The following is a 26187-nucleotide window of genomic DNA, read 5'->3' on the forward strand; positions in this document are numbered from 1 at the left end:
CAGAACTAACTCAACATTAGCACGCACACATGGAAATTTACATTTTGCTTAATATCATGACACGTGATCCTAAAGATTTTCGGAGGACTCGTATGTAGAGCAAATAATGTAGTTTCATTAGGCAGTGAGTACTTTATAAAACAAATAAATACTTACACTCTTCAAGAAGTCAACAAAAACGATTTTTGTGATACATCGTATAATGTGGATATCTATTTACTTTATGGCTACTTAATAGAAATGTGAAATCATGTCGTCTATACAATACGATGTCGGGGATTGATTTTTACTGAAAAAGTACGAGTAAACCGGGTTTGATAACGGATGGGATGACAAAAACTTTAGTTTTTATCATAACAACGGAAAGGAGTCGAATGTTGTTTTCTGTTAGGCTGCGTCTATACAGTTACAGCCAGCACTGGTATTAATCTAGCACATAAATTTAGTTGAAACTAAGTGATACTAACTAATACAAGTTGTTGTAAATAATGATGTAATAACGTATCGTACGAAACAGAGCTAAAAATTCAATTCAGTTACAAACTTGGACTGATATGATTGGGTTCTACCAATCCTCGTTTCATGGTTTTGTAATATGAACCTACTTTGAAAACTACAGTAAACAAGTAGGTTACAATCTACATCGTAAAATGTTTAAAACTTTTTTTTCGCTTCACAGTTCTCTAGCAATTAAATGTTGAATTAATCTCAATTTGTTCTCAATATCTTCAGCACGTTACTTTATTTCACCATAATAAATGCTTATTTACAAACACACTAGCTATAAATTCCAGCCAGTGTGAGTACAGCCTTAATTACGCTATGCTTAACATTTTTGCTTATACTGCTCAGTTAGTTTGTAAACTGTATGCAGTACTAGTCCGATGTAGGTTTTTTGAAATATTTATTTTCAATCGTCGCTGTAAAATATGTGACTGGTGAAATTTTAAGGCATTTTAAACCTTAACCTAGTATGTCAATGTGTTAAAAATCAGTACAGTTAAATGAAGAAAATGTGTTACGCTTTCTTTCGGAGATTTTGTAAACTTATGCTCAAACTATTCACCGTTATTTTCATCGTATGGATATTTTTTGACTATCGTCAAGTACTGCCTCCATTCTTCTTTTTATCAAAGATACTGTTAGAAAATTATAATACCAGTGCTGGTTTCTATAAACACCTACCAGCTAAATATCTACTGCTTTGGTCAAAGTGCGACTATCGTCCATTTAAATTGCTTCGCGAAAAGGGTATTTTTACAAAATACAACTGTTCATTCCAGAACTGCATTGTGACTTCCAATAGGAATTATTTCAGAGATCTTTCCTGGTTCGATGCGATTGCTTTACACGGAGCAAAGGTAACTAAATATAGAAGTGCTTCTGATAACCGCCCTCGAGCCACCCATATGTCATTGCACCAAAAATATGTCTACATTAATCTGGAGTCAGCGCACATTACTCCAGTTTGTAGTTTCAAATTCGACTACCTTTTTAACTGGACTATGACATATAAGTTGAATTCTGATGTACCATTGCCGTACATACAAATACGAGACAAGTCAGGAAATGTAGTGGGTCCGAAGATAAATATGCATTGGAAAGAAAATACGGATGACTTTGATAATGAAGTTCTTCGACTTCTTAAAAATAAGACCAAAGCTGTAGCGTGGTTCCCTTCTAAATGCGATTCAGTAAGTCTAAGGGAGATACTGGCGAATGCATTGCACCAACAACTTCAGAGCTATGGGTATAGTGTAGACGTCTATGGAAAGTGTGGACGTTTGAAATGTGGATCAGACGACGATTGTAATAGTTTATTGAAGAATAATTATTACTTCTATCTGGCTTATGAGGAGTCTATCGCTGAAGATTACGTCACTGATGAGATTTTGAGACCACTGCAGCACTATGCGGTTCCAATAGTTTTTGGCGGTGCTAATTATTCCAGGTAATGATCTAAATAAGTACTTTTGTTTGATCATAGACTTCTGTGCAAATGTTTTAATTTTACTACCCAGGCCTATAATCAATGGCTTGTTTTTCAGTTGGTATTCTCACTTCACTTCTCTTTAGTACTTAATAGGTACAAAAAAGTCTAAATTATCTAGTTTTATTTCAGATTCCTACCGCCACGTTCCTATTTGAACGCTCGCGACTCAGTGCCTGCTCGTTTGGCAAGTACTATGGTCAAGCTAATGAAAAATATCAACCTGTACTATCGATATTTTATATGGAGGCAGCATTATACATACCACAATCCAATAACAGACAACGTTTGCGCGGTTTGTGCGGCTCTAAACGATCCAAAGCTGGCTCAGTCGACTGAATACCCTGACTTGAGACGGTGGTGGAACACTCCTCCTCCTACTAGATGTCCGAATAAAAAAAAAGTAAAAGAAGAAGAAGAAAAAGAAGAAGGCAGAAAATCAATCGAGATCGAGTTAACGTAATTTAGACTGCACCATAAAGTATTTTACTATTATATTTCGTTTTAAATTAAAAGGTCTGAATTCCCACTTGTAAGTAGTAAAATTAAAACATTGAATAAAAGAGTTTTTTTAAGAAACTTTCAGTTGGTCAACTCTAGCTTATTCAAGAGGACTAAGGAATTTCTAGCTTGTAACTCTTTCGTAGGTTGCCCTATAACAAAACTCAATTGAGGGCTAAGTTTCTTGCAAAGAAAAATAAAAAAGATGAGTGTTACTTACCAGCCAATCACATTCGTTACATACAAAGTAAAATAACGCTAGAAATAAAGAAATCATAAAAAACACTTGTTTTCTCTTAAAAAGTCGGTAAGTACCTACGTTTTTCCACGAAGGTGTATGTCATCTCGTAGCGAGAAAATGGAAACGCAAATGTCTCGAAGGCCTAAAAAAACGCCCTATTTCTTGGCTCATTAAATTAAAAAAACGTTCCGGTCCCTTAACGTCCATCTTGGGAGTTTTCTAATTTAAATTACGCATAATTACCGCTCTCTTAGTATAGGATAAATGTTGGTAGGCCTTATTGTTAAAACCGAATTAGTTTTAGAAACAGGAATTTTAGCAGGAAAAAAGTAATTCGTTTTGAAAATTGAAAATGAAGAGAATATCTCAAGAACATTTTAAAACTTTCTAGTGATTGTGACTCTACGAGAACAGTCAAACGGAATTCAGTGTTTTGCTGTACATTTTGTCGTCAGGTTTAAATATAATATGCAAAACTACAAAAAGAAAAGTAAGCAAGCTTTTAATATCTACTTTTCTTTAAGTGCTTTACCAATATTTAGAGTGATTTATGAGGAAGGTTTACAGCTGAGTTGTATTACCGTAACTATAACTTTAACCTTAACCGGTGTTTTTGAAAGTCTAGGTCGGAAAAGTCTGTCAATATGTTTGCCATAGAACATAGACTTTTGATTACCCAGGATTAGTATCTTTCTGTAACAGACTTCACGCGGGTGAAGCCGCGGGTAAATAAATAATGTCACCAGTGCATTCCACAAGCTCATGCTCACAGCTGGCATCTGAGAGGTTATGCATGTTTTAGCATTTGCGACGCGTATCGTGGATATGCATCCACAACAAACACGCTCAAACTATGTAGGACAGCACATCAAGGTAAATACTGTGAGCTCTTATGTACTTGTAATAGGGGTGATTATGGCAAAATGTATAACTGTCTGATGTGCTGTTATCTGTAAAACTGACGGCACATCAGCTAAACACTGTGGTATCTTACGTTACATGAAATAGGTGCTATTTTGCAGAAATAAATCCTGTGTTGTCGCTGTACCTACAGTTTGGAATAGGAAAAGTTTTAAATTGGGAAAACTAATTGTCCTTCCAGAGTTTTAAGGTCACGTTCATATTTGCTTGAAATTTAAAAGCTTACAAGCACGTGCTCGTGTGGTGAATTGATAAAGGTTTTTGTATCCTTATTTTGGTGATGGCAAACTCTAAAAATCCGGACTTATGTTAATTTAATAAGCAGTTTAGGCAGCCTACATTTTTTTTTTACTTTTATGACTATGAGATGTTAATATATGGCAGCGAATCAATATAGCTTCGCCCCATGTCTGTTGTCAAAGGAATAGTTTCCCACTTCCATTACTCCGCACTATCTAATAAAGTCTCCGCCAAAGGGAGGACGCCATTATGATAAGGGTGCGTATGGGGAAATAGTTTATGTATTCGTAGGTTTATTTACTTTCATTACTTACCTATCAATCAAAATAATTCCTGAATAGACTCGTGTGTAGATATCTTGTTGACCACAGGCAATAAGTGACATTTATGCTGTATTAAAACTCAACAGTCTAAATTCTAAACTGTCGATACCACATGCATCAGATTCAGATTAATGAGGGCAATTAGTCAACAAAATGTATATTTGCCCTTAATAAAACTACTTAAATTGCTACAGAACAGGGTAGGCAACCCTTCTGTCATCTCTATACTATTATTGGCACTAAAAATATAATGAATTATATTTAAGAAAGCTTTTTTTTAATTATTAATAAATAATCATACGAGTCCAGCCAGTGTATATTTATACCTATGTTTTTTTCAGAAAGCCACGTACAATTTCTCGACTCTCGGCATAAAGCATATTACAAAATTTCATATCCATCAGAAGTTTCAGATTTACATAACAACTGCGCTAATTTGCTTTCAGTCGTGGAACAATGACGAACTTTTCAGCCGCTGTCAAAATGTTCCAAAGTTTCTTTGATATTTTATAGACAGCTAGCACATTCTAGGATAAAGCGTTATTTGGCGTTTGTATTAATAATTAATAGAATAGTCTGGAATTGGAACAAGTTTGCAGAAGAATAGCAAACTTGTTCCAATTCCAGACTATTATACGACCAAACATTTAAGCAATGTAGTGTCTGGCCATTATGTTTTGAACGGATTTGTTGTTTTAGTTTACTAGCCTTAAGGGACGGTGGCCGGTCTAAATGTCACCAGACATATAATTACACCGCTACAAATCTACCATACCACATTAGATAGAACTACTTTGAACCTAGGAATAACCTTTAACTATTCTCTTGGTGCCATTTACCTACATCTAAAATAAATAAATTCGTTACATTTTTCCCTTTAATCTAAATAAAATTGGTTAGGTTTATTCTCTTAGAAAAGTAATATCATTACGCGTAAACTGCCTGAACATAATAATTTCACAGTAGGTATTTAGTACTGTGATAATTTGTTATACTAAGAAGAGTGGTCTAATTTGTTTTCTTTTTTTTTTTTTGGAAAAATAGGTGATAACTCATGTTTACAATAAAAAGTCATTGTTATATTTTTGGCAATAAAGTGTATTGTCTAAAACTTACTGAAACACTAAAATCCACACAATGCTGCTGTAGGCATAAAGATAAAATCTTTGAATTTCGTTTGTCACAATGCCGTAGTATCTCTGAAAACTGTGTACATTTTCCGCTATAAAACAATAGGCTACGGCACACTTGGGAATGCAGCTTTTTCTGAGAGTTTTCCAGTCGTTTCAACTGTACACAAACAAAGGATTTTTCCACTTTAGGTCGTTAGTAGTTTGGATACTAGTAGAATCGATTGGTAAAGCTTGATAGCGTTCATAAAGGTAGGTAGATAAAAGTTTGGATGTAGGATACTCAACTTCGCAAATTGGACTAATGCTTTGAGGCACGCTCAAAGCTTTCGCTTCAAAAAGACATTTATCGTCAAGCTTAATGCTAATGCATACTAACGCCCAAAGCCCTCATTTCTTCTTCTTCAAACTGTCAGCTGTGGTCTTGAGGTGATCAGATCAGAACATCGAGTCATGAAATGTAACGCTTTTGAGACATGGTTTGAGAACAAACTTTTGAGACATGGTTTTGTAAAATTTGCATGCCTACCCTGGACAAAACATGTTGGACTTGACATTTTTTATCGACCATTTTGTTACCATGTTTCTGAGCAAATAAATGATTTATTATATTTATTATTAACATTTCATCAGTATTGTGACAGATTACTTTTGGACTTTTTCGAACTTTGATTACCTTCTCTAAGGGCCGATTTTTCAATCGTCAGATAACTTTTAACTGAAGAATAAACTTGTCATTTTGACATATTTTCCGTACTGAAACTGTCATTGTGCCAAACTTATTCTTCAGTTAAAAGTTATCCGACGATTGAAAAATCAGCCCTAAGATTAATTTTCTGTTGAATAACTTACGGCGCGCGCGCACGGGAGACTTTTGCCACTATCGCGTTCGCGGATAATACTGTCACGGCGACAAAAAAGCTACCCGTGCGCGCGCGCCTTTAGTTTCAGAATAGGCATCCAGAAAGTGTTACGTTTGATAAATAAAAGGGAATTTAATAAAAAGTGATAATGATAAGTCCTAATGAAAAAGCTCATGGTATACCTACCTACATTTACGTAACCTCTATTACAAGATAATCGACTCTAATCGTACAGAATCTGAGAGCATTCGTCTTCTATGTTAATCTAAGGTTGATTCGTGTGGGTTTTCGTGTTAAAATCAGGGCTAACAAATCGGCTTACGGCTGAATTAAGGTAAGCTTTAGTCGCTTAATCGCCTAGGGATTTGACCCAGGTTAATCAAGGAGGATAAACCAATTCAGGAGTGGACTGAACTTAGGTAAAAAGTGCTCAAAGAGTAGATTAATATTGTTGTCTTTAATTTATTAGGATTTTAAAAGTAAAATGGTTCACATTATTTGAGCAAAGGGTTCATAATTATGGATATATTTAATTACTTTTTCTCTAACTATGAGCACTACTTATTAATCTGAAATATTAAAATTACTTATGTAGTAAGTATAAACAATATAAGTATGGTTTGGTAGTCATATAAAATATTATTGTGAGAAGGTATTATAACTACCTACCTACCCTATAAAAACAACAAGAGTGATTCTCTGTTTACGTATTCAGAAGCCGCGGCTAAAATCAATAGCCGTTAATATTAAAAAGGTCGTAGACATTCTTCTTCAGGTGTAGCAATACAACAAGTAACTTATTTTTTTCTTTGTGGTAAGAAAAGTTTCTTGCCACATACCTACATTCCTACATTCCTACTTGTATTACTCGTAATATAACAATATTAAAACGAGATAAAATTAAATATGCGTTTAATCCTAGAAAAGAAAATAACGTAATTTTTCTATGCGTATCTAAGGCTACGTCTACACAATGCGTTAGATACTAGTTGTAAAACAAATATTTTTTGCGTTATACTACACACAAAATCGTTACGGTTTTCACGAAAAATCGTAATCTTGTGGACATAGCTTAATGTAGTAAACTTGACCTATGCACGTACTGAACTAGATGGGCCTGTGATGTGCAGAATAATAAAGTGCTAATGGCGGCTTTTAGCTAGATGACGGCCATTTGTGTTGTCTGCTCAAGCTATTAGACATGGGAAACTCTGCACTATACATAATAAAATACGTACTAGATTGCGCTGTGCAACGTAAGAAATTCTGCGTTATTGTAGCCTAAATAAGACAGATTTCTATTGTTCTACGTGCGTGATGGAAGTGGATTAGGTTTAATTTTAGTCCTGTATTAATTTTCACACGTGCCCCGAAGCAGCATTGTTCTGGCAGTTTCTATAGTGCTGTGCTGGACAGGCTGATGTGTGGACAATAAGCCTCCAATAACGGCTTTTACTGGATGACACCTTGTTTATTTTTTATTCCAAGCCTTTTCACGGGGACGGCACGTGGAATTTTACCTATTTGTGATGCTTTGCTGAAACAAAAGTAGCATGAAGTTCATTAATTGAAGGTAAAGTTGTGTTTATGATAAAACTGAAAATACGTATTATAATTACCTGTCTATGCTATTTACTGAGATGTTTTAAGGTATATTTTTTTCTGTGACGAGTTGAAATCGACAGAGATATTGACTAGCTTAATATTGTTATTCTGGAATTTTGTGGATTTTTGAGACGCAAACCCAAATTCCCCAGGGATTGTGTCTATACAACCTACTACTACCACTTTATGGAATTCTTTCTTTGCCATTTGGGAAATTACCCCGTATTGTGTGTAATGGAACAATTTATGGAATCAACTGCGTAAAAACGATGTTTTCGAGAGCTACTCGATTTGTTTTGTGGATATTTGTATAGGCTGGAATTGTTTGCTAATACGGATTTCATGTTAGTATAATTTATATATGAGTAAATAAATAAAGTTAGTGGTGAATTTTATTCAAGATTGCAATGAAAATAATTACCTAGTCAATTTAGGTTTTGAACGACACCTAACGTACTAACTAAATAAGTACTTTATAGAATTATTGTAAATACATTATAAAGAAAAATAATAAAGAAATGATAAAAAAATATTATTTAGAAACCCCATATTTCTGTCATAGATAAAAAAATAAAATAAACATATCCCGCATTAATCTCAAGTTTTATGTCCATACACACAATAACTATTCACACATCCCATCATCTTAATGGAAAAGGTTCAATCTTCAAAAATAATAATAATAAACACCTTTACTGCTCTCATTTTAGGAAAACGTAACATGTAACAGTAACAGTAACACAATGTTGATGGTTACGCCTACTACATTTGAATTTGATCGACCTCTAAGGGCTTAAATAAAATTATCATTGAAACTTTACGTGGAGCGTAAAAGCGTTTTAAGCGGGGCGAGCCGGATTATCCGCCCTCGCGCTTGCTTTTTAAGCGTTTCTGAGTTTCTGAGAAACAAACATGCAGAGGTAAATATAAATTGTTCCAACTATTAAAACAATTTTGCCACATATTAAACAAATACTATATTATTTTATCAAAGAAATTTTGCTTAATATTTTGAGAATTTCATATGAGTAGGTATAGGGGCATTTATGTGCATGTCAGCCAAGCGCACTTTGCATTTTTAACAACTTAAGATGACTACTGAAAATTGACTTATGTAACTACATTAAGAATCTACGAAAAAAAGGCATATAACGCAAACAAACTTAGAAGTACCCAAGTCGTAAATAGGTTTATTATTTTCCATATTATTTCGCCTTTAGGCAGCTGAATAATTTAAAATACATTTTATTGTTCGTAAACAGTTATGTTTGCACAAAAGAAAACCTCGCACAATAGCAACGAAAGTTGCCCAGCAAAGTGGAAGAAGAAAACGGAAAAATTTCTTTAGTCATAAAAGATTTAATTTACCATTTTAGCGCATTTTGATTGACACTTGCTTCTTTTAAGTCTACATTCAAAGTTACATAAGATTTCTATTAAATATTAATATTAAACTTTTAAATTTAAATATTAAAACTAAAATTTTGTGAATATTTTAATAAGTATCTAGTTTACATTATCTTTTATTGCACACCTTCTGAAGCTTTGTTTTAGCTTTGAAAAACAAATTTAGGTTTTGATGCAAAATAAGGCTCCTAAATAATATGCCACAAATACTTGACGTGTCGTACCATAATATGAGTAATATGTCAAACCCACAGCTCAGACCGTTTCAAAACCCATAGCTTTGAAACGGTTGGTTTTTGATATAGTAAAAGTAGAATAAATCTTTGTCCAGCTGCACTTTTATTAAAGCTCTTTGATGTGTCAAGAAAGGCAACCAAGTTAATCTTCTTACAAAGTTAGGTTCAGATTAAATGCGGCGAGAGAACTCGCCACTTTCAGTGTTTAACTTCACAACTTTCTTTCAAGAAAACCTTTTCACAAACTGAAACTTAATTTGTGAATTAGTAGTGAAAAGAATCAAAGCCATCCACAATATAAATTCCTTAGCCGAAACTGACCTGAAGTATTTTCAAAGAAATAGTAGGCAAATAGATAAAGCTGAAAATCTTCGTTGTTGCCACGGAAAGCCGTTAAATAAATCTACAGCGCTCTATAATAAATGCTTTAAAATGGTTTAAGTATTTTGTAAAAGCAATTAATTCTGTTATGGAACAGAGTGGCCATAAAATACCTACGCAGCCGTTCTGAAATGGGTATGCGAAAAATGTAGGTTTACTTTTCGCAGTCCATGTAAACAGACGATGAGCGACACGCTATGTAAGATGCTGCAATGTAGGTATTGCAAGCGCAGTTCCATTCTAACCGTGACCTTTCGGATTAGACTGAAATATCCCCGGCAAATTGAATTGAGAGTGAAGAGTTCACATAGAACTCTGGAACAGTTAAAATATTTTGACTTTAGACTTAGTTACTAAAGATTTATGTATTGAGTTTTAACAACATTTTTTCCACAGCACTGCCCCGAAGCGGCGCTAGTGTCTGCGCGGGTGTTATCAGCTGAGGGTGCGCCGGCGACGCGATCCGCGTCGGGGGTCGAGCGTCGGCCTTCGGCGCCCCGTCCGCCGCTCAGCAAGCGCGGCTCGGGCTCGCTGCTGTCGCAAGCGCCGCCGCAGTCCAGGTAAGTGGTGGTTAGAAGTTAAGATTCTATAGGCCCAATTCGACCAGACTTTTATCCGAGAATATAACTGGCACATGGACAGCTTCAGTATGGGAAATATGTCAAAATGTCGAACTGACGATTTATTTTGAGATTAATATTCACTCTTGTTTGGTCGAATTCACCCTTAGAGATGTAGAGTCAAAGAATACTCATTATTGGTCAAAGGCCCTTACTTGCATTTAAGCACCAGTGAGTATAGACCGTGCTGTGAGCTTAATCAATGATGATCATGACGTATGATTAAAATGATGCAGCTTTGACGAAGGTCCACACAAAATGTAGATAAGGTACATTTATCGAATTATACATTAGATCATAACGGTTATACAAAGTTAGGACTAGTAGAGCCATTTTAGAGGCTGCCGAAGAGGTCATTGACTAAAGAATCGGTGATTAAGCCAGAGGCGTGCTTGAGTTTAGATGAATGGGACTAGGTGGTGGATTTAAATAATGTCAAGTTCAATAAAGGTTTGAAGTAGCTACGCATACAAAATATATGATTGAGCAATTTTTATTTCTACATACAACAAGAAAGAAACGATAGAATGTTTATTAAGATAAGACGTCTTTGTATTCCGTCACACGACCCTAAGGGACTGATGTGTCGTTAAGTATTTGCTTTCCTCTCAATAAAAGAGAAATCTTATTTCATTGAAGTCCCTTCCTTTACCAAATTCTTCGACATTTCATCCAAATAAACCCTCTATCAAACTGATTGGGTAACTGCTTCAGACTTCAGGGATAGCTTTATAAAGGAAGGACAGAAACGAGTCAATTCTTTCGACAAAATGTGCGACAGTAAAAAATATGCAGACTTATGTTGCCATTGTTTCATGAAGGTACATTACAGAATATGCGGACTTGTTTAAAGGGCTAATACGAATGTTTTTCAAAAGGTCTTATTAAAGTATATATATATATATACGCAATAGGAAGTGAAATAACACTCCAAAAAATTGTCTTGCTGTGCTTTGAGCTCCGGGGCAAGTTCCGCGTGTCTTAAATATTTCATGTTTTTCAGATGGTTTCAGAATAAAGGGACGCTCACACAATTAATATGCGAGTATATTGCAGAATAATCGTCATGGCAGAAGTAGGTAATAGAAAATACTCACAATTTTTATTGCGTGTTTTTGACGTGAAATCCAGGATTTCATTGCGGCCTTTTATCTAAAATTTACAAGTTTATTGAAACTGAAGTTGACATTTTAGAATTAGTGCCTACCTAATTTCAAAGGAGAAGTCCCTAATATTTCGGGTCCCGGATGTTTGGGCCGTTTTTTAATTAAAAAGATGAAAACATCATGGCAGAATGCGGCTGGTTCAAATGAAAAGAAAATTGCTATGTGGCTCGGTTCCTCGCCTTTTCCGAGATGCGAAGTAACTCGAGTCCGGACAGTGTTCATTAAAATAATTAGCTCGTACCTTCACATTTGGTGTTTTACAAAAGATCTTTTTGTGTGCTGGTGCGGAGATTGTAGAGACGTATCGTGAACTATCGTGTCATGGTTTTGGGTTAGCCGGTTGATATTTAAACTATTTTCCCTTCCATCCAACGTTCTCGTTTGGAATGTACACACCTATTATTATTAAGTACAGTCCACTCCGTATCAAACGCTTCGCCAGCAAGATTCTATCTACGTTCCCTCGGTATTGTTATAGACACATTTCTATTATTTAATATGTTATTATTGATCAAAATGAAAATACCTTGTATTATATTTGTATTATTATACTAGTTTCCCTCCCCAGCTTCGTATGGGTAGACTAGACAGGTATATTTTATTTGGGTATTTATCAAAAAATTTGATTCCAATAATTGTGAAAGAAATTTCCAAATCCGTCCAATGGTTTCAGAGCCTATTCAATACACACGTAAAAAAATACAAATCTATCCTCTTTAGTATAATTATAGTCGTAGATGTAAATTCCCTGTCAGCTGTAACGTTATATTCCCAACGTCAACCGCATGAACCGTCATTCAATTTGACTTTCTTGAGACGGAGTAATAAGGGATTACGTTACGTTTTTACTTGAATTCTGTTTCTCTACAGGTGTGCTAAGCTTCTAATAATAAAATAATATTTTTTTTTTAATAATAATAAAATTTATTTATTTCAAAACTTTACATGCACATAAAGTAAGGCACTGGTTCCCACACTAGGATTCCCTGTGTTGTGGGATCCAGTCTCTTTCATCTGATTATGTTAATACATTAAGGTTATAGAACAAAGTTAAAGAGAAGAAGCAATGGAATGTGATAGCCGAGTGTAATTTGAAATAATTGTAGTGTGTGTGTGTTTGTGTTGCTGGTTGTGTAAATCCTACTTCCAACTAAAATTAATATTAATATTATAAATGCGAAATTTTGGATGTCTGGATGTCTGGATGTTTGTTACTCTTTCACGAAAAAACTACTTAACGGATTTTGATGAAACTTTACAGTATTATTGCTGATAACCCAGGATAACATATAGGCTTTAATTTATGACGATCGATTTGTGACAAACGAAATTTTACTCGGGTGAAGCCGCGGGCAAAGCTATGTAATTAAGAGTTCTGTATGCGTGTAATCTAGGTTATATAACCATTTGGTGAGTACATTTTTACATTTACGCCTTGTTAGTTGTACCACATCCAGTAAGGTATTGATTCTATTGTAGATAAGTGGCCCCTTGAAGGTATATGATCTTTTCCCAAACATTAGCTTGCAGGTTTCCTTTTTCCACTTCGTTTTCCTCTGTGACCTTTGGCTTTTTTGGATTGTGCATAGTGAGGTTTTGTGGTATTTAAGCGTGACGGCAATGATATACAGCTGTCGCACTCTCATCAGTCCTGTTTCCTTATAAAGAGTATTCTTCTTTTGTTTTGGTTACAGTTACATTACTTTTGACAACCTTTTGTTTGTTATTTGTGACTCTAGGGAGGTACCTTAATTCAATCTACTTTAATGTCACCAAACAAAGGCGCGGCGTTGGAAATATTGCTTCAAAATTATCAAGTCAATAATGCATTTGGTAACTGGGCTGAAAATAGCCCAGTAGGTAATTCCAAATCCGAGTTTGTCCAATTCGGTGAAATGTCGACTCAGTGGTAGGCATTTTAACGAGCTCGACACACGAGTATGAATGCGAAAATCGTGCAGCACCGCACTAATCGGATTATTCGCTATCTACGTGCGTGGTTAGGGTTGCTAGGTTTGGGAATTGGAACGGTTTCGTATGGCAACTCGGTCTGACATTTCGATAAGGGACACTAATGAAATGTTCTTGATTAATATCAGCCTCTAAAAGTGCACTGTGAGACATAGGTCATGGAATGTGGCGAGCGGATCTGGGACTCTTAGGTTCATATAGTGGCATTTGTAGTACGTAAATTTTCGCTTCTCGATTTGAACTCCACTTTCAGCGCTTCGTGTACAGACGACGACATATCAAACTAAACACTATCTTTGCTATCTTATGAAGTAGTAGTTAATAGGTGTTATATTCTGCAACAAAAGTGAAATTTCTGCAAGAAATCTGAGAGAGTGTTGTTGAAACTAGATTGAAACTTTAAAAAAAGTTTTAACGGTGCTTATTGAATTTAGATTTTTACAAAATAAATAATCTATTTATCAGTACCTCTAGTAGGAAAAACTTTCGAGTTCGTTTCGTTGCGTATTCAAAGTGTCATCGAAAAATTTTGTATGAAAAATTAAACAGCGCCCCCTATATTATAGCCGCCCTAGGGGGCGCTGTTTAATTTTTCATACAAAATTTTTCGATGACACTTTGAATACGCAACGAAACGAACTCGAAAGTTTTTCCTACTAGAGGTACTGAGCTCGAAATCGGTCGAAAGTAGAAATTAACGAGCATACGAAATAATGGTGTTACCCGGCAAAATTTATTTAGATAGATTTGTAAAAGCCCATGTCCGGGTTCGGATTTATCCAGACGACAACCCTATTCGTAGTACAATTATTTTTGCCCGGGGATTTTCCTGGGCAGATTTATTAGGAAAATGAAATTGTCGGCGAGAGGCGACAAGCCAGGAAATACGTTTTACAGTTACCCGGTTAGGTATTTCAAGGCCGTGTGCACTGCTACACGTTTTAGGTATCACTTTTGATCACAATTGGAATAGGGATTTATAGGATTTAAAGCTTTGGGCGGTTAGAATTAGTTTTGTGACGTGCTACGCATGGTTACTAGCATAATTTAAATGAACGTGAGATGGAAATGTTAAAATAAATGGAATTATGCAAAGTAGCACGATGGTAAACCTAGTCTTTTGCAAAGTAGCATGACTGTGGAGGCTAATAATGTCGCAAAAGTATTTTACAAATAGTTTTTTTTCTATTCGTAAAAATACATAATACTCATATCTCCGAAACTATTTCTATTGTATAAACTGGTCTACTGAAAACTATAAAATACTATGTTTTGACTTAAGGCCTACCATGTTTTTTAACTTGATCTGTACAACAAACATTTGAAGCAAAGAATTGAATTGAATTAAGTTTATATAGAAAATAATATAATTTCATAACAATTTGTGTAATGAAACTTGTTTCTAACAATGTTAAATTAATAACTGAAAAAGGAATGTCGTGTTTGCCAGAACTTTTTAATCAAATCATTGCAGAGAAAAACAAGACAGCTTTTTCTTATGAAATTCTACAAGCAAGTTTTTAATTGAGATACTCTAAAATTACAGGCTTAAATACTTATGAAGTGAACACTTCGCAATTAATGGGTAAAATATTAATTTCGCCAGCGAACTTGAAAACCGCTACATTTGAAACATTTAACCACCTGAAACGATTATGTTTTGCTAACTTGAAGTGAATTTGCACAAGAAAATTAGCATAATCTTGGATCTTCAGCCTTTATCGAATACTTTTGCCGAGCTTATTTAATTCAACAAAGTACAGTCAACAGCACATCAGACTTCACTTTTTTGTGAAAAATAACACCTATTACTAATAAATAAGATTCTTATCAAGCTTGAATTGCCTTCATATCGGTCGAACTAAGTAATGTATTTCTAATGTAGTAACTAAGTACTTATTCATCATCGTATCTCAATATTTATGAGATTTCTTTTAGTGAGACTGTTGCCTATGATGAAAATGTCTGGTAGGTATAGTCTGCAAAAGTAAACTTAACTTCTTTCGTTTATTTTTATATGTAAGGTCAAGAAAATGCTAGTAGTTATTGTGTATTCGAAGTATGCACTGACTACAAAAGCTTTGTATTGAACGTTATAGTCCAGTCATTACGTACATTCAAAAAAGAAAATGAATTTGCGCTTCTAATTTTTTAATATGTTGTAGGGGATACCTAGAAAAGCTTAACTTGAGATTGTCGACCAAGCTTTCCTAGGAGCTTTCGCCGCCATGTTGAAAAAAGGGGTAAAATTTGTTTTTCGGCAATAACTCGGCTATCCGATGAGACTCGAAAATTTTTGTAGGACACTTTTTGTAGCTTTCTTTGTGCTCTACAATAACGCCCAAACCATTTTTAGCGTATCATGCATCGTTATCGAGATATCGATCGATAAAGTCAAAAATTTTAGACACAATTTTTGTTTTTTTCTTTTTTTTTCTTTGGGTCTTAATAAATATGAAAAATTGTGGAATTCAAACTTGTAGAGCATATTCAGACCTACAATTTCCTTCTTGGATTTTTTTATGTTGGACAAAAATTACGATCTCCAGCGCGCCGCAAAGTCGGTGAATCCACACTCAGCGTCGAGCGAGCTGCTCGCTCGGTTGTGTCTGGATGTCGAATCGAATGGGAAATTGTTCAGGAAATTGATGGGATAAAAAATAAGTACATAGAGCAACAAATTAAGGATCACACAATAGTAATTTATTAAACAAATAATTTGTTTGTGCAGTAAAAAAAATTATTTTTTTACAATACAAAATAAACAAAACAAAATAAACGGAAAGAAAAATATTTTTTTCTGCACTCGAGACACGAACGATGGACTTTTTTTATGTCTTTTTTCGCTTGGATGGTCCAGGCTGAAGATCTTCGTCCTCCGTAAACTCTTCGAGTTGTTGTGTCTGTTGAACCGTTGGAAATGATGCTGATTCGATGAGAGCATCGTCATCATCATCGTTCCAGACATAGTCGTCGTCGTCAAGCAAAATGTCGACTCTGGCGACGTTACTGCATGTTTGCCCACTGCAGTGCATGCAAATAACGGAGCAACTGATTCCCGCTTTTCTGCACCCACAGGCGGCCTCACAATTTCCTTTACATTTACAGGAAATGAGCTTTAATAGTTCAGGCGGAGCGGGTTCGGCGGTGCTGGTGATTGGTTCGAGCCCTCGATTGGTCTGTCGCCAACCCCATCTTTGTGGATCCTTGAAAAATCCGAGCCAGGTTTGAACCTGGAGATTGTGTTTTTTGTTGAAATTGTGTCCAAAATTTTTGACTTTATCGATCGATATCTCGATAACGATGCATGATACGCTAAAAATGGTTCGGGCGTTATTGTAGAGCACAAAGAAAGCTACAAAAAGTGTCCTACAAAAATTTTCGAATCTCATCGGATAGCCGAGTTATTGCCGAAAAACAAATTTTAAGCGTTTTCCAAGATGGCGGCGAAAGCTCCTAGGAAAGCTTGGTCGACAATCTCAAGTTAAGCTTTTCTAGGTATCCCCTACAACATATTAAAAAATTAGAAGCGCAAATTCATTTTCTTTTATTTGCCTTTTTTTCGGACGAAATGACTGGACTATTAGAATTCCATCGTTAACAATTTACTGGGTCATCGATGGCATGGATTTCCTTGAACTTTGAATAATTGTATACAGTCGCCAGCACATCTCACAATACATGTTTGTCGCAAAATAGCACCTATGACAATTAAATAAGATGCTACAGCGATTTGCTTGATGTGAGTCGTGTTTCCATTACCGCTGCGACAGGGCTTCAAGATAACAAATTAGGTGGTGATGACATCATGGGCGTACTTCGTGTATGAACACAGAACAATCAGCATATTCCGTCTTTTCCTCACATTTTACAAGAATGAAACTGAAAATGAAAGGTTTTTCTTAATAAGAATACTTGCGTGTTTTCTTGGAAATGTAGTGTAAAGGATATCCCATCAAAAACAATACTTGTCAAAAAAACCAAGTCTCGCAACTCAGTTGTTCTACGGTAAAAAGTTGTGCGATCCATGTAATACCAAGTCCAGGCCAGGAAATCTTTAACGTTTTACATCAATTATTGACTTGGCCATCGCACTAAATAATTTAATTTACACGTGTTTTCATGCGATGGCCAAGTCAATATATTTATGTAAAACGTTAAAGATTTCCTGGCCTGGACTTGGTATTACATGGATCTCACAACTTCTTACCGTAGAACAACTGAGTTGCGAGACTTGGTTTTTTTGACAAGTATTGTTTTTGATGGGATCTCATTTCTTTTTGTATTTTGTAGACAGCAGTTATGTATCTAGAAAACTGGACCGAAATTGAAAAATTTTACTCGACTTGGCGGTTGCACTACCGTGCCCCCAAATATTTTAGTTTTTCCTTGATTCATACACCAAACACTACTTATATTCCAAATTTGAAGCTTCTAGGTCTGCTAGAAGTGCCTTAGAATTTTGATGATCGGTGAGTCAGTCAGTCAGTCAGTCAGTCAGTCAGTGAGTGACAAAATTAAGTAACTTTGACCCGTTATAATTCTTAAACTACTGGTTCAAATTGAATGAAATTTTAAATATACCGTGTCTTTACAATGCCTGCATAGCTAATGAAAATTCAGCCTTCTAGTTTTATCCACAACGAAGTTACAGGCGGTCGAAAATGGCCTGAATTGCTTCGAGAAAAGAATGGTACGGCCGTGCCGCTTTTTTGCTCGACTTGGTTGGGGCACTGCCGTGCCCCCAGATATGTATAAAACAAGTAGATACGCCACATAGGTTGGCAAAAACGGGAATCTGAAAACTCAGAGCAGAAGAATTTCACTCTTAATATCTCTTATTTTTGTACTTAGTCTTACAATGTAATCTTGATTGATAAATCGTATTTTCATCGCTCAACAGTTCGTTGCCCCTATTTTGTACACGTCTTTCAAGGAATGATGGATAGTAGTACTTAATAGCGGACTAGACATTACTTCAATGTAATAATATTGATGTCATTTACTGAAAATGTGGAGGCCTATTGTTTTTCTTATAAATACATGCGTAGAACCTCAGTGTGCTTACCATGAGTTTACGTTAGGTGTGCTCGCTAGCGACTACGTAAAAAAATTACATTAATTGTATGACATATTGTGCAGCGCCCCTAGCGGCTACTTTCAAGAAACAAAATCTTCATAGAGATTTTTGACGTACACGCTAGCGAGCACACCTAACGTAAACTCATGGTAGGTGCACTGTACCTCTAGTAAGAAAAACTTTCGAGTTCGTTTCGTTGCGTATTCAAAGTGTCATCGAAAAATTTTGTATGAAAAATTAAACAGCGCCCCCTATATTATAGCCGCCCTAGGGGGCGCTGTTTAATTTTTCATACAAAATTTTTCGATGACACTTTGAATACGCAACGAAAAGAACTCGAAAGTTTTTCCTACTAGAGGTACTGATCATAGAAAAGGGTCGGATCTGAGCGTAGAACCTGTGGTAGAACCAATAAATATGTTGGTTTGATATAAATATGTCAGTCATGGCAAGATACCTACACTGTAATGAAATGGATATAACAAACATGTAATGGAAGAGTATTTCTGTGAAGTATATGAATTTGAATATGAATAAAAACAAAGGTTACATTGAATGTTTGAATTATAAAATCCAATGTAACCAGGACAATACCTATATACATGGTATTACGCGGTATGAGCGACAAGGTGTCTGATTAAATCCGTGTTTGCTGTCTGATTGCGCGCCGTGTACGCCAGGCCGTGTTTACATTGTACGTGATTCAAACGTGCCGTGATAACCCTTCGGGTCACCACATCTATTAGAATATCTATTCTATGTTATCTGCATGTAGTTACATAAAAGTATTTATGTATGTCGTTGTATATTATGTACTTTATGCTGTATAACGTATTGTAATCAATCTAAAACATTATGTCGAAATGGTTCTGACCCGCTGCTGCAATGAAGAAAATCGGGAAAACCGATTTTAACAGAAAGCAAATGCTTGCTATGTTTAAAGGTACCTTTTTTCCAAAGTACTTACGGAATACCTAGCATCGAATCGAGTTTGGTTAGAATTCAATGGTTTAAAACTATTTTTTCTTGAAGATTAGTTTATTACAAATGCTCTATCTTAGGGGCATCATGTAGACCAGTACTGCGAGGAAGCTTTGATTAATTTGATTTCTTTCGTAAGAGATATTTACACCACCTCGTCGCCTCGTTATAGTAGAGCTTTACATAGCCTGTTATTTAAATTTGCTTATTATACACGCACCTTACTAGGTGGCAAATATTGCGTCGTGAAGCTTTCGGAGTTTCAGTGCAAATCCTTTTAGCCGTATAATCTGATTATTCCAAGTTTCGTATTTTGGGCTGGAAATGTAGCGTAATTTTGCGTGAATCCTTCATTATGGCAGAATAATTTAATTTTAATCATTTAGATTGGCGAGCGTTTCAATTAGGCCTTGTTTACGCTTACAAAAGCAAAGCTATTATTTTAAATTTGGGTAATGCTGGATATTTTTTGGAGAAATCTTTATTGGCAGCGTGATTAGGCAGCGATTTTCTTTTGTTTTATCTCAATGAATGTAATTACAGCATTTACAGAGTTTTTCTTTAATGAAATGAATTTTAAAGTTGATACTTTTGTTTATGTCTAACATGCAGCTAAGTCATGTAATTTAGACATTTTCTTTTCATACTTATTCTAATATGTTAGGTACTGTATCAAAAAATGTTAGGAAACCTTACATGAAGAGGCCGATCCGATACATCGCACAAAATATTCTTTCTTTTATTCTTTCCACAAAGGAAAAAGTAATACCTACTGCGTTCGCTCCCTAAGGCCCGCGTACGAAATATTTTGTACGATGATTTCCTTAGAAGTGGAAAGCTGAAGTTAGAAGTCGAAGTGTCACCAAGTACCTTTTAGCTTTATCTGTAAAAACCATTTTTCATTTCGTCTCATATCACCGGAATTTCTTTGTAAGGAATTTATTTATGAAGGTAACGCAAAAAACGTGTTTTCAACTTATTTGCGTCTTTTATTTCTTAAGTTGTCTGGGTGTCTGTTGTGTATATTATTACTTTTAATGTGACGTCATGTAAATTATAAAAATGTGTAACTACTTATGTACATAGGTACGTCAAGTGCAGTGTTGATTTACGATAAACTTTTCGTCATATCTCTTAACTACGTCGAATTTGTCGACAGAATTAATGAAAATAAAGCTGTACAAATTATTGTAAGTAGATCATCTGACTGAAATAATAATGTAGTCATCTATTAAGAATGATTATTCGAAAATAAATTAAATGTGTTCTTTCAGTGTTAGGTGCTCCATAAAAGCATTTGTAAATGGTGTCAACATCACTATAAGATTGCTAGTAGCAAACTCAGTAATTTTTTTCGTAGTTATCTGTTTATTTTATCTACTTAAACCGTCGTTAAAAAGAGAGATTCAGTCGCTAAATATACTGCCTAAGACCTCTAATCGCGTTAATCTTTGCAATAATTAACTAACTAACAATCTTACAAATTAATAAGAAATCTCGAACTTTCTCAGGCTCGGATTTCATCTTCATCTTTGCGAGTAAATGGGCGGAACCGTCGATTAGATTGTGTCGGATTAAAGGACGCCGATCGATCCGATCCTTTGCCAAGGTTATCGGGCGTAAGAACGTGCCCTGACACATCCAACACACATTCCTATTGCATAATAGAGCCTATTCCAAAGAACCTTTATAGTAGAGCCTATTTCAACTTCTGGTGTAGGTATTTTTTTAATGCAGTCTCCACACCAAATCACGTCGCGACCGGCCTACGTGAGTCGTCGATTTTTGACATGTTCTTAAAAGTTATAGAAGGTATACAAGCCGTGGACTCATGATTCTGCTGGGCATTTCGGTAGTGTGTAGTAGTCCTTTTAACAAAATCATTAATTTAAACCCGAAATTCGGACGAAAATTGGAACATTCTTCGGAAATTCATGTCAAAAAGATAATAAATTACAACAATATAAAGAGATTTTGATATTAAAAGGATCGCCCGTAATAAAAAGCAATGGAATTTTTAATTAAAAGAAGCGCAACACAGATACTTTGTTCTAGCGCTGAGTGTAATTGATTTAAAAGCTTACGTTCTCTGACGTAAATAATGAATTCCTTTTCAATACCACAACATTGGTTTTCTTCTGTATTAGGTGCTCAGGGAAAGAAAACTTCTAATTTACGAATCAATAAGAAGACTAAATTAATTTTTGTTTCTTTATTATTGTATAGAAGCTACATTTTGTAAAGAAGCTACATTTGTTAATGTTTTCTATAATGCTTTTGGTTTGGCGAAGTTTTTGCCCCATAAGTCAACTTACACACGTTATCTTTCTGCCAATAGGTAATGCCCAAGCTGAGGTTACTTGATGCATAACCAGAAGGAACATTTCCAAAAAACTGTTAACATTCCATTGAATTGTTTGAATGTATTTTAAACTCACCAGAAGGTTACCTAACTTGTTATAGTATTGATTTTAACAAATGTCCGTTATTTAACTACTACCCTATGAGATAAACCCTAAGCATTAACTCAAAGACAATTAAAGTAGAACGTTTTTCTTAGAAAAGCTATAAGATCGAGTCAGGTGATTCAGTAGCACCCCTATTGAGTCTCGGGCGAGGCCCCCGAGGTCAAGGTCAGGGGTCCAAACCGCGGAATAATGTACAGTCAACAGCACATCCGACTCTACATTTTTGTTGGAAAATCAACCCTATTACCATTAAATAAGATGCCAGAGTGTTTAGCACGATGAGTTGGCGTCTGTACTATTATGATCAGCAGATTACGCCTACACAGATTACCGGGCTATTAGGTATCAAGAGTTCGGAAAACACGAGAAAATGAATAATACTTGTGGTAACTATGATTTAACGTTTCTTCTCTAGTAAGAAATATTTTGTAGGAAGATAGATCTTGTCTTCGTGATATGTGTAGTTATAGCTAGTTTTTATATGAGCTCTAAACATGTTTTTGTGTAGGAATAAAAAAACCTACATAATACCTATAGAAATAGCAAACCCGTCACTTAATGTTTCTTTTATTTCATCTCACATCTCGTACCGATATCTTTATATGACTGTCATACTGTCAGTCTGCTTGCGAAATTGGTAAAGAAATCCTGAAATTCAAATAAGTAGGCTTATACATTATGAATTGTGGGTGTCAGGACACGGAACTTGAATATGAATAAAACTGCGGCTATTGCAGAATAGACTTTATATCGAAACCGGTAGAGATTCATTCATTTTTGTTACGTTACTTGGTCTGAAAACCGCAAAAGGTAGGTATATTCAAGTAATTCAAGTCCATATTTGGGGCGTAATAATTTCCCAGAAAGTTTACTGACACGTTATTGATCCTATATGCATTCATTTTTTCGTTGAAAAGGGAACTCTAAAGACACTGATAAATATTTTATGTTTCTCAACTTTATAGGGAAGGACGCAATCACAACTATGCTCAATTAAACAAGTTTTCACAGAGCTGTGAAACTGGCATCCTATTAAAGTTGGTGAATAGAAACCGCGGCGATAGTTCTGTAGTTAAATTATTGAGCTGGCCAGCAAAGGTTGATTGCTAAAGCCATAGTAGGAATTTAGTTTATCTGCGTGGTATCTATGATGTTCACAGATACTCATAAAATCTGATCAATGTTTAATTTGTAAAATATTCGCAAAATTCTCCCAAAGAAGAAACGAAAAGATTTTATAGACCTTTGCGTATTGTTCAAATATATTGTCTTCACTTTGATGGAGATAAATTCAGAAAATTGGACTCTTTTGCGAGATCATACGAATGAGTTTGGGTGGTTCGGTAAAATAGCAATTTCCTGTAAGTAAAGCTACTGATTCGGCAGTAATACTCGAACTCAGTTGAAATTTGTTACCTACGATTGATATATAAAATCACAATATCATTTATTTCAATCCATTGTCACAGAGAGTGGCGGAATCCTATCCGGTTCAGTGAATAGTAAAAGACATTTCAATTCGAGTGGAAACGAATAAGTTACTAAAACAATACCTAAACCTAATACATACATTTATCTATCTATTGTTAGACTAGCCCTAAAGTAACTCGCACACGAAGCTTTTTTACCCAACGATTGCGTAAGTCGAAGGAGGGTAATATATCAGCCTATGTCATAGGACATCCATCCATATCCATACACACACAGGTATGGATCCATCAAAAATTTTAGATCGAGTCTTTAGCTAATGCTGCGTCTAGACTGTTAAAAGTCGATCAGTATTATACAGAATTACAGCTAAGAACTTGTATTTTCTTTTTAGCTAGTATTAATATTATTCAACATCCTCAAGTTCCCTATAAACTTGTATTTTCTTAAACGTAGTTTAATATCTTTCAGTTTTCATTATATCTCGAAAGCAGTATTTGCCTAATGAGCGAAACAAGGCAACAGCTGTAGGATAAACTAACTTCACTGGAGTTTTATAAAATTGCTTTAAGGAGATTGCCTGCATCGACGAAGTTTGTGGACACTATAGGTAGAGTTGCAAATTGGACGTAAAAGTAAAGTACACCTTCTTATGGTAGCTCCCAGTTATACATTCAATAACTCTGGAGGTGCACAGCACGTTATTTTTTGTATTCCTCTGAATACAATGAAAATAGGCTGCAAAGTTTTTCTCAGGTAAAAAGATCATCATCGTCATCATTTCAGCCACAGGACGTCCACTGCTGAACATAGGCCTCCCCTAATGACTTCCACGTTGCAAAGAAAAAGATATTGACTTGAAATTGCCTAATATTTCAATTAAAGAAAGACAATACTATGTCTCGTAGAGACACGTCACATGCGTCATGCGGCACAGTTAGTTTGACGTAATGGTTAACACATGGGAATGTTCCCACCTCTAGTTCCTATCTGAACTCGTCAAGGTCTACAACTTGACCGCCCATACTTCGATCTTCACTTTTCCTCTGATTAATTTCGTTACGGGTTCAGTGGCTCTTAAACTATCCAGGGACTAACTTAACCTTCACTGGTTGGGTCTCTCGGCGGTCGAGACTTATGCATGGTTACACACATAACGATAGAAGATTATTTGTAAGTAAGCAGTACACAAAACAAATACTTTGTAGCAGTAGTATCGACTATCGTATTAAATAAACGAAACCCTCTTCCAAGTTTGCGACGCCTCTTTTCACCCGTTCAGAAAGAGTATTCATTAGGTAAATCAGTATCGGAATCTAACGAGCTTCCTTTGTGAATAGTGAAATGTTTTGCTCCAGCAACTAGGATTTCAGAGCTTGGCTCACACTAAAATCTTAGAAATACTTTTATCGGTGACGCTGATTTTCTTTTGTAGCGGCTTCTTTTTCAGAATAAAGCCTTGGGCAGACCAAACGCAGGGCAGTAGCAGCGCAGTTTGAATGCGGGCAGAATACAAACGAGGCGGCGCGGGTGCGGGACAGAAGCGGCGCGAACGCGGGCCCGCGCTGTTTTATTGCTATGGCGGCCATATCAGCATGACACACCGGACGCAGGGCGGTAGCAGCGCGTTGAAAGCTTATTAGTTTTCGAATATTTAAATTTTTGACAACCGCCCGCGTTGCAATTGCTTTGAAACTGCGCTGCTTTCAGTGTGCCTCAGTCGTGCTGCAACTGACCCTCACTGCTTCTGACCCGCGTTTGGTCTGTGGGAGCCTTTTCTCTGGTTTGAATATTCTTTACTTATCGGCCTAGCAAGCTAAAGTGGCAATGGGCAGGGCACATAGTACGCAGAACTGACGTCAGATGGGGCAGCAAGGTTCTGGAGTGGAGGCCACGAATCGGAAAGCACAGCGTACGCCACCCATAAGGTATCCACTCATAACCTTGCAGGCCACTAGCAACCGGTCATTATGGATATAATTGAGGGAGGCCTATGTTCAGCTGTGGACGTCCTATGGTTGAAATAATGATGGTGATGATTCTTTCTTACAGTATCTCTTAATTTCCACCGCATTTTGAAGAAAGATCCAACTTGTCATATTCAGCCTTATGAAGAAAAACACTGACCAAAAGATGAGCTGGGTAAAAGGACAAATAACTAAGTGTTAAGCTTAGGCTCCAATAAGGACGATAAATATTCCATTAAGGAGCCGGGTGCCTTGTTATTTTGTGATTGTGACCCTACGGGGCTATCGGATATTTCGCTTATGTTGCTGAGGAATTTGCTGAATATTCTTATGAATATTGCCGCCTTAGTATATTACTATTATCAGCTTATGGGCCTTTTGTACGTTTTATTTATTATTATTGTCTTTATTATTATTAAGTAGGAATCTTATTTGATTTGGCTAGCAACCGAGATGAAGAATTTATCTACAAATATGTCGATAATACTTGCCTACTTGTAAAACAATTGCAATCTAAGTTTGATTTGAATAGAAGATGAGTTTTGAAGGACTCTGTGGAATCTCCTGTTTCTAAGTTAGTTTGAAAAGCCCTTGGAAATATTGGAGTTTACTGAGAAATTGAAATTAAACCCATTTCCTATTATAAGCTCTTCATTAAAATGAAATGT

General features: G+C 35.7%; 1 protein-coding gene across 1 annotated transcript in view; it reads left to right on the forward strand.

Annotated features, from left to right (window-relative positions):
* The first annotated feature begins 1505 nt into the window (after positions 1–1505).
* The window catches only part of LOC135082458 (small G protein signaling modulator 2-like), a 33457-nt gene continuing 8775 nt past the window's right edge, over positions 1506–26187 (forward strand). The window contains exons 1-2 of the mRNA XM_063977254.1: positions 1506–1694; positions 10235–10398. Coding sequence (XP_063833324.1) covers positions 1506–1694; positions 10235–10398 — 353 coding nt within the window. The remainder of the gene's footprint in view (positions 1695–10234; positions 10399–26187) is intronic.

The sequence above is a fragment of the Ostrinia nubilalis genome, chromosome 21 (assembly GCF_963855985.1).
Source record: "Ostrinia nubilalis chromosome 21, ilOstNubi1.1, whole genome shotgun sequence".
NCBI lineage: Eukaryota > Metazoa > Arthropoda > Insecta > Lepidoptera > Crambidae > Ostrinia > Ostrinia nubilalis.